This window comes from Penaeus japonicus, unplaced genomic scaffold (genome assembly GCF_977035675.1).
Source record: "Penaeus japonicus unplaced genomic scaffold, GWHDUDI00000001_assembly GWHDUDI00000029, whole genome shotgun sequence".
Lineage (NCBI taxonomy): Eukaryota > Metazoa > Arthropoda > Malacostraca > Decapoda > Penaeidae > Penaeus > Penaeus japonicus.
In genome coordinates this window covers 6,033,338-6,043,337 of record NW_028234431.1, presented here as the reverse complement: position 1 = coordinate 6,043,337, position 10,000 = coordinate 6,033,338, and the positions used below count along the sequence as shown (strand labels likewise).

Here is a 10,000-nt window from a genome sequence, read left to right as displayed (position 1 = left end):
CCTTCCCTTCCTCAATGCCTCTGTTAAAGTCGGAATTAATCTATCTATGTCTTTGTCTTAACCTATATCTATACCTCCTTAACTACATTATTGATCTGTGTATCCAATTCTGTCGATCACTTTGTTAAAAAAAGAAAAGAAAAAGTGCCTCACCTGCTCTCTGACCTGCCATACCCATTGCAAAACGAAGGTATGCTATCAAAGACCAGTATGTTCTCTTCAAAGAGACTAAGAACCACATGTTAATCCATACCTTCATCAAAAGAACATAAAATTATATATACTCAACAAATGGAGACCAATTAACTCTTCCACTGCAATGGTGCTGATGATGGAGGCTGTGCAACAAGATGCTCCAAAAGAGTGACAAACATCATACTGCTCATCTCCAAAACTGGTATGGCTAAGACAGTAAGCAAGATATGAAGCACACATAATAATATATGTAAATGTAGCACACGAAAACCAAGATATTTCAAATTCATACACATGCACTCTTTCTCAGTTCTGTATTATTCATTCAAGAACTACTCTTACCCACTTTCTCTTGTTCATTTATATATAAACTTAATAACACACTGTCATCCATTCACTCTCTTTCTCTATGTCATTACACATTCATTTTTTGTTTTTGCTCACCTTAGCTTGCATACTAACTTTTGGTTGCCTGTTTGTACATTCTCCTTCATTTCCTCACACACTCATTCTCTTTCTTATTCCAATTCTCTTCCTTCAATTTCCATTAAATTCTCTTGCATTTTCATGCTCCATCAGCTCATATTGTACTAACAAACATATTTTCTAAAATTGAAAACACCTGTACCCTCAGACACCCAACCCATTGTATTAAAGCTTATGAACAATTAAAAAAAAACCTTTTCACTCAAAAGTAGATTGAAATCTTTGAAAAATGCTATTAGCGTCCTAAAAGATTTTTTTTCAGCATTGTATACTTATTTACTTTGACTTTTTAGCTACAATCACCTGTGGCATGGGTGAAATTGCAGGGACTGGTCTTCTTACAGTGGGTGTGGTGGCAGGTTCAGTGGTATTACTTGCAGATACCTGAATTGGGTTAGAAGGCCGGATCACCGATCTTGACATTCTTGAGATGGGCCCAAAGCGACTGACTATCGGGGGGTCGAATGGAATAAAGTCATCTTTCCTCTTGGGGTTGGCCTCATCTTTCTTTGATATGTCAGTGCGGTAGCCGGTCGACGGGTCGTAGTTCTTCTCTACCATTTTGGGCACATTGTAAAAGTTAGCACCAGAGGTCCATATGCTGTACGTGGATGTGAACTCCTGGGACTTGATCGGCTCCTCGCCATTCGCGATTTCTGTGGCAACACGATTGGTCGCTTCCTTCCCCACAATGTTCTCAAGTTGATTCAGTATAGCTTCCTTTCGTTCCTTCAGTTCTTCCATAGATTTGTTGGCTATCTTTGAAACAACTGACATAGATGAAGCACTGCTAGTAGTAGTTGTACTTTCAGACCAGGTTGAAAGGGGAGAGGAATTTGTTCCTTTGGAGCTGGTATTAGCAACTGGAATGCAAAATTCACTTCCTGGACCATGAATATTATATACAGGTGTTGTATTGACTAATACCGGTGCATTGGAGCCATACATATCAGGCAAAATTGCTGTAGGCTGACCAGGGAAGACAGCAGCGGCAGCAGCTGCTGCTGCTGCTGCGGCTGCTGCCGCAGCTGCTGACTGAAGAGGTTGTGGTCCAGGTGTTGGCTGTGCAAATACCGGCGGCTGGCAAGGGAAAGAACTATAGGTATATTCTGCCACTGGGGCTGCATAGAGTGGGGTTGCTGCTAATGCAGGTTGCACAATGGCTGGAGCAGGTGTGGGAGCTGGCATGACTGACATTGCCTGGGTGTGAGGCTGGATAGAAACAAACTTATTTGGGTCAAATGAAGTTGGGGCAGGAGGCACTGCACCTGCTTGGGGTATTTCTTCTACAGGAAGAGCCTTCTGTATGACAGGAACAGCAACACATTCTCCATTATTGGGAGTGATGACAGCATCAACACTTTGTGGCTGGGGTTGTTGTGGTTGTGTGGGGTGTGACAACTGTTGGTATGTCTGCGTGGGTGGAGGCTGCAACTTTGTTGCAGGTGTTGGGGGTGGCTGAGGAATGCCTTTGCCGTGTTTCCGACTTCTATTTCTGTATTTTTCGAGCTCATCTTCAGAATGAGCAAAAGTGCAGTTGTTACCTCTAGGACAGCCCCCTCTTTGAGTCAGATCCCGGCACATGCTAGTCTTGTATTTAGCGTTGTGTGGATGATGTGCATCTGGTAACTTCCTATTGCCATGATGCTGTATAAAGTGAACAAGTCCCGTGACAACGGCTCGGACAGCCTCCATTGCAGCAGCACAGGGCTCCCAACCAGGGGGTGGTGCATCAGGGGAGGGGTCCAGTGCTGCCAGTAATTCCAGCTGAGGTCGCAGGGAGGATAGCTGTCCAGGATCTCCCGTTCTCTGGAGTGCTATCACTAATTCCTGAAAAAGCAACATGTAAAGCTATACAATAAAACCGTTTTTGTTAAATAAAGATCCTATTATTGAGACAGAACTACTATCAAGAAACACACATTTACATAAAAATATAAATAAATTCATAAGCATATTTCATAAAACACACACACACACATACACACACATAAAAGTACAAATATGAACACTAACCTGTACTGACTGACCAAATGACTGAGGGGTTTGCAGTTTGTCAATGATTGATTGCATATGAGATTTGTGAGCAGTGTCTCCATACAAGAGGGATGACCACTGATCGGGCGCTATTCTTAACCCAGCTTCCGTGGCAATTTGGACAATCTGGGCATCGTGTTCTCTTCTGAGTGCCTCGTACGTCCGGAACTCCTCTTTCAACTGCATGAGGGAGGAGTCGCCCTCTCGTTTTGATACCTGGAATACCAAGCAAGCGGAGAGGTGAGCACAAAGTTGCATGTGAAAAAAATAATAAAAAAATAAATAAAAGGGGTACAATTATTCAAAAGGAGTGTCTCTCTAACTCGAGTAGTCCATTTACCTTGAAACACGAGGCACGGTAGAGCAACTGTACAACGTGTCCTATACTTGTTTTGGAAGCCTGCGGAAAGTGTGGTTCAAGGCGCTGGACAACGAACATGACCAAAACTTTCCTAGAGAGAGCGGATCCATCTTCCAAGGCCAACAATACCAATTTCAGCACCTCTTCTTGCATTGCTGGAACATTGCAAAAAGAGAACTAGAACATTGCAGTCTGTTTTTGGATGGCACTGGAAATGATAGTTAATTGGCATACATAATTGTGGTTATCTATTCGGAGAAATAAAATGTAAATCTTTAAACACAGGGAAAATTAATAAAATGAGAACAATTTAATAGTAATAATAGAAAAACTAGTAGTATTATGATGGTGGCAAAGTATAAAGAAAAGTAAAAAAAAGATAAATTAATTAATCAAAGAGTCAAACTAATAATAATAATGATTTATACTAAGATGTTCACTATAAGGTAATGATGATGATAATTCTCTTTTTTGTAAAGGGTAAAAAAAAAAAAAAAAAAAAAAAAATCAAAATAAGTATCACATCATCAATCTAATTAGCATGACATATCTTAAATGTTATCATTATCATCACAGTTTTCTCTAATCATCATCACCACACCTTTTACTAGCATCATTATGGCGCATATTCACCCCAAAGAAAACCATATTAAAAGGAAGATAAACAATAAGAGAGAAAGAAGAAAAGAAAAATCCAAAAGAAGAAGAAAAAAAAAAAGAATAGTGAAAGGAACAAAAAATATGATAGCAAAAGTGGAAAAAAAAAAAAAAAAAAAAAAAAAAAAAAAAAAAAAAAAAACGCCTACCAGGTCCTAGAAATTGGCACCCTCTCGCTCTGACCGCAGCCCAGAGGTTGGCGGAGAGCTGCTGGTGGTTCTGGTGTTGCAAAATGAGTTCGGTGACGGTTCGTTCCCCAAGCGATCGTGCTGCCCTGACCGCTCTGGCTCTACCCTCGTCTTCCACCAGTTGGCAGTTGATGAGGGTGACCAGCTTCCGTTGCATGGGGCGGGAGAGGAGTGATGTCGAGCCATTTGTTCCCGTCCCTAAAATCAGGGGAAGGATGACAGTAGTGGTCAGGGAAAGAGAATATGTCAATCTGCCTGTTGCTACTGATATGATTTTCATCATCAGGATTAATATGAGTAATACTGTCATATAAATGATTATTATCAATACAAGTAGCAAAAATCATAAAATGTCACACATCCAGTCAAGATATTCAATGTACTCTTTCTTCAAGACAACCAGTCACAAACACAATAACCTACACACACACCCATGCATACATTCATGTACACCCAGCCATCAACACCTACAAAAACACACACAACCCCCCTCTCCCACCAACACACACACACTAGCAAATATCATAAATTGTCACACACTAAGTCAAGATATTCAATGTGCTCTTTTTTCAAGACAACCACTTCATCACAAATGAACCCATACATGCACCCACGCACACACCCACACATACACCCATATACACATCACACATATACCCATGCACACACCCAGACACACAGAGAGAAAGAGAGAAAGAGAGAAAGAGAGAAAGAGAGTGAGTGTGTGTGTGAGTGTGAGTGTGAGTGTGAGTGTGAGTGTGAGTGTGAGTGTGAGTGTGAGTGTGAGTGTGAGTGTGAGTGTGAGTGTGAGTGTGAGTGTGAGTGTGAGTGTGAGTGTGAGTGTGAGTGTGTGTGTGTGTGTGTGTGTGTGTGTGTGTGTGTGTGTGTGTGTGTGTGAACCAAACCTGCCAAACATCCCTAAAGGTACTCACCAGAGAAGGGTTTGAGAAATAGTGCGAGGTCTTTGATGCACTTCACGGCTATAAAGTATTTCCGGGTGTGAGTCGGGGGCACTGGTGGAGGGGGGGGCAGGTCTCCCTCCTCCACATTCGTCCCAGCCCCCACCAGTGACAGCAGTGCAACGTTGACCGGAAGCTGGTCCAGCTCCAGTCTCATTACAGTCTTTTCAGGGGGGGAGGGGAGAATAGTTTGGTAAGTGATTTACATACAAATATTTTTAGCAAACTGTTTGCTACATTAGATAAAGATTATAATAACAAAAACTTTATTCTTACAAAAGCCTTACGCTTAATACCATCACTAACAGCAATGCAAGCAATACTAACTTGACAAACATCAACATCCACTAACCTGGTCGTATGGACACTGATTGCGCTGGAGCTTGGCGAGGCAAGCACGGCACACTGTGTGTCCACACCCAAGGCTGATGGGCCCGCGCTGCCCACCATCGAACTCATGGCAGCAGATGGGGCACGACAGGAACTCCGTCCACTGGGGGGCCTGGATCGGCATGCTCCCAGACTCGTACTACTTGTCAACTGTAAGGATGTATGTTGCTCTATGAATAACAACTGTTTAAAAACTGTTTCTACAATAAATAACACAGTTGGCCCTTAACATTCGGAAGGCTAACATTCCCAAATCCCATTAAAACATATAACCATCCACAATGCAGATAACATGAAGAGGTGGGGAAAGAGGAAGGACACTTGTGCTTAAGACTGTAAATGCCACAGTAAAAGGCATCCCTACTGGCACAGGGGCCCATTGTAGACATTGGGCATGGTTTGTCACCTTCCTCCTCTCGTTCTGCTTTTATCCTTCATCTGCAATACTATAGAGCAAGAGGTTGGCAACTTGCTATGTGCCATTGCTCTATAAAGATAATGCTTGCTAGAGACTGTTGATGGGTGCCATTCCAGACCCTCTCTCCTGCTGGTGCTAGAAGAAAGGGGTGCAACCTAGGTTTTGGATGTTAGATGAAACCCATTTTGCTTAATATTACAGCAATTATGACTGCAGTTACCATCATCACTCACTCATTACTCATAGCACAATAAAATAACACAGTGATCCAAAATCCCTGCACGTCATGACACCCATCATCAGGCCAGAGCTCCTGCTTCATGTATGTCATGACTCCTGTATACAAAGGGTTAATTATATAAAATGGTCTTGAGAATGATGCTTATCATTAGGCTAACCTAATAGTACTAGCCGTATCCACAAAACACACTTGTGAATTCTTAAATCCATGGGATGTTTAGTTATGAGTGTACCCATTTCAAATGTTGATATCTCTACAGTATATATGAATTTAATATAATCTGTTTACCTTTTAATAAATCATACACTTTTCAACATACTATATAAATTCCTAGAAATAAATTAAATACTTAAATAAAAAATGTATTATGACAAGCAATTATAAACCTTAATAAATGATGATAAAAAATAAATATTGAAATGTTCACATGAAACTAAAAATAAAATCATACATAAAATAACTTACACATCTGAATGAGTATGAATTGTGTAAAACCTCACCCCACACACAAACACAATATCTCAACAGAATATTACAGCTTCAGTCATAAGCAAACAACAAGCATCAAATGAGAACCAACGACAACATCAGCAGAGGTCGTATCTACTCCATAAGAATGAAAAGGTAAGAAAGAAGTATAAACTAAAGAATAAAGTCCATTCAGAGTACTTGTTTTCAAGAGAGAAATGAAAAGCACAAGGGGTTCATATCATAAACACACAACAAACTACAATGTAAAGGCTGACATTCAGTATAGTAACAGCACAGACAGGTTGATTTCATGATATTAGAATTGCATAACTAAATAAACATGCTTAAAGAAATTAAGTTTATTTTGTATGTATTCATGTATATATGCAAATACCTTATGCATAAGATACACACATAAACTTGACATCTATATCTATATCAGACTACCTATCCATATATATATGATACAATTAGTTTTACAGCATGCATTACAGGGAAGAGGAAAATGGTATGTTTAAAAGTATGTGGAGGAAAGGCTGAATTACAGGCACTCATGTTGGAACAAAGCAAGTCAAAGAGCAAGTATCTGCTCTAGCTAATGGCCACACTGGAGCTTTCCGGTGCAATGATGAATCATATCACTTGAAATAATGTTCTATTCTCTCTGTGTCATTCCAAGTATTGACAGTACCCTCCTGGCAGAAACCCTGATGTATGTAGGTTGTGTATTTATGTTTGTTTAAATATAAATATAATTACACTTAAAGATAAAGATATATATAAAATATTTCAAATTTAAACAATAATAATAATATGGTTAAATGAATAAAAGAACTGTCCTGTAACCCAAGTCCTCAAATCCCTAATTCTGAATGGTACATCCTTAGCTAAACCCCAAATAAATGAATGTCCATGACCAATTAACCATAATCAACTAAAAGGGATACTGATTCAGTTAGACTACTTTCAGAGGGACGGATTATGTCACAAATGAGCTTATTTTTTTGAGTAACCTGGGCAAACAACTTTTCCTTTTGACTGATCTAAGGATTTTTTTCCTCTGAACCTAGTTTAAGAAAAAGAAAAAGAAAAAAATATTGCAGATAATGATAATTATTGTTTTGAAAGACATGTCTCCTTACTTCAAGTTACTTTTTGTAACAATAACTATGTAAAAATAAGTTCTTTAATTATATTTTTTATGACAGTCTTCCCAAGAACTGACACAATGTATGAGGAGCTTTATATATCAAAACAAAAGCACAGGCACTTTTGACCTTTGCAATATATTGCCCCATGGACTGCCAATGGCATTTATGTCTGCTAGAAGTACCAAATCTGTTAGATCTTTAATAAATTATATGTTTTTTTTTCTATTGATCAGAATCAAGTTTATTCCTATGATGAGATTTTAAGATCACCTAAAATAGTTTAAGCAAAACAAAACAGTGACAAATAATACTCAATCCCCTCACTAACACAAGGCAATAAAGCACTATACAAAACAGCAAACCTGATGTCACTACAACATACAGTCTTTTACATGAGCAGGCGGAAAGATACGTTAGAAAAAAATCCATAGATCCCAAGAATGTATAGCTTTTTTTTGTTTGTTTGTATGTAAACAAAAATATAAATATTTTTTATAATCTATAATTGATGCTTTTATTTTCTTTTATATTCTTTAAACAGCTCAATACCTATCACAAAAAAATATTGGTCTTGAAACCTGCATGCCAGGAATAGACAAAATATAGCAAAAGAGAGAAAGAGAATGTAAAACAGAATGATAAAAAACACATCCTCTCAACACAAAACTCATCATCATGCATCCTGAAAAAAGGCCTCTCATGGATCCATCAAATAACAACATAAATAAGGAATTGAAAAGTCCAAGCGATAATAAATTTACATGGCAATATGCAGTGTAGTTCTCTGTATTCCTCTAATAAGGGTTGTACTTAGAAATTAAGCAAATTATGACATTCATGCATTTCGTTCAAATATTTTGCAAATAGCATGCACATTCTTAACTACTTTGCAAAGAGGTGGTTATTCTATTCTAAATATTTTGCAGTTCATGCAATATCAATATGCACAACAAAGATCTATTGAGGAGAATAAGCAACAAAAGCCCATTTTCGTATAGATTTTAAGTATATTTTAAGGACATTGTCCCCTTAAATATATATTCTTTAGAAAAAAAAAAAAAATTAATGATTTCATTCCAAATTAATACAACAACTTTCCATAAACTTTTATGATGGTGTGCTGCATCCGGTCTCAAAAGTAAATGACGATTTCAAACCTAAATCACAAGATCTATATATTCTAACTGAACTGCTTCAAAAATAAGGGATTTCTTTTGGGCAAATTAATTTTCTCTTTGTTTCTTTGATTATTAGTAAATAATTAAATCATCATTTCTAAAAAATTAAAGATATTTTGGGACACAAACACAGAGCTAATTTTCTACAAACAATAAGTCTCTCTTGGAAAATTTCATTTCAAACAATATGGTAAAGAATCATGAATATCACACCATAAATGACTGAGATATAAAATAGGTTGATGACAGCAACATGCCATCGGAGAAAACTGCCTTTGAAAGTTTGCAATTATGTTGATCTAGAGTGTCCTACATAAATGAGCTCATTCCACCTTCATGTTTTTTTCTAATTTCAAGTCTACACCTATGATAGGAATGTGTTAATGAAACTGAAAGCAGCAGAAAAAATGGGACTTTGAAGAAAGACAAGAACAAAACATGTGGAGGTAGGATAAGGAACCTGCAGGACCTCTGCCCACCCACAATATCTCTTCATTTTGTAATTATTTTGGCAACTCTATCCAATGATGCCTTCTTTTGGAGTGGAAATTACCTCTTGCTATTCATAGCCATTGTATATTACGCATAGATGATCACAAAATAATGAATAGTCAATAAAATCACGAAATATAGGTGTGAAATTTTACTGTGACCCTGCTTCACAGGGTACAAAGGGAAAATAAGTTTCTTCGCTCTTACTACAAGCTGACCTTACAACTCCCTAAGCATGACTCCCCTCCCCCCCTTTTGATGAAATATTTGAGAAAAAAAATTCTTAAGAGATGCAAGACTTCTACAAAACTTTACCAATATTATCTTACACCATCCCTCTTGGCAAAAAAAATACTCATTACTGTCAAATGAGTACTGTATTTCCGAGTGCAATGTCCTAAAGAAAGAGCTGAATTCAGAGACAAAAATATAATCTATTTTTTTCTTTTCTTTTTTGTATTTATACATGTAGCTTATAGTGTGTTTGCTGATAATTTTCCTGTAGGCCTATTCATACTGGTCACATTTGTCTTGACTGTGGGCAAAATTTGTGTAAATTTTCTCAGGAAATCTTGTACATTCTCTTCCTATATCTATAAAGCGTCAATAACTTTAAAGCGAAGTCCCTCGCGGTAATTAAGCCAATATTGATTTGCATATCACATCATTTTTTCTCCTAAACTAAAAGAAGAATAAAAAGATAAATTGACACAAAAATAATTAAAATCAACTAACCTACAACTATATATTAAAACAAAATTTCTAGTCCAAGAATA

General features: G+C 37.7%; 1 protein-coding gene across 18 annotated transcripts in view; it reads right to left on the bottom strand.

Moving 5' to 3' along the window:
* Positions 1-10,000, bottom strand: part of LOC122267642 (uncharacterized) — a 36,793-nt gene that overhangs the window by 18,268 nt on the left and 8,525 nt on the right. For 12 of the 18 annotated variants that reach the window (XM_086554547.1, XM_086554545.1, XM_086554551.1 and 9 more), the window contains 6 exons: positions 5,236-5,423; positions 4,857-5,046; positions 3,886-4,122; positions 3,059-3,234; positions 2,698-2,934; positions 985-2,511 (listed from right to left, as the gene is read on the bottom strand). In XM_086554547.1, the coding sequence (XP_086410673.1) occupies positions 985-2,511; positions 2,698-2,934; positions 3,059-3,234; positions 3,886-4,122; positions 4,857-5,046; positions 5,236-5,397 (2,529 nt within the window). In that variant the 5' untranslated portion in view covers positions 5,398-5,423. The remainder of the gene's footprint in view (positions 1-984; positions 2,512-2,697; positions 2,935-3,058; positions 3,235-3,885; positions 4,123-4,856; positions 5,047-5,235; positions 5,424-10,000) is intronic. The other 6 variants (XM_086554558.1, XM_086554555.1, XM_086554556.1 and 3 more) reach the window with 1 other exon arrangement.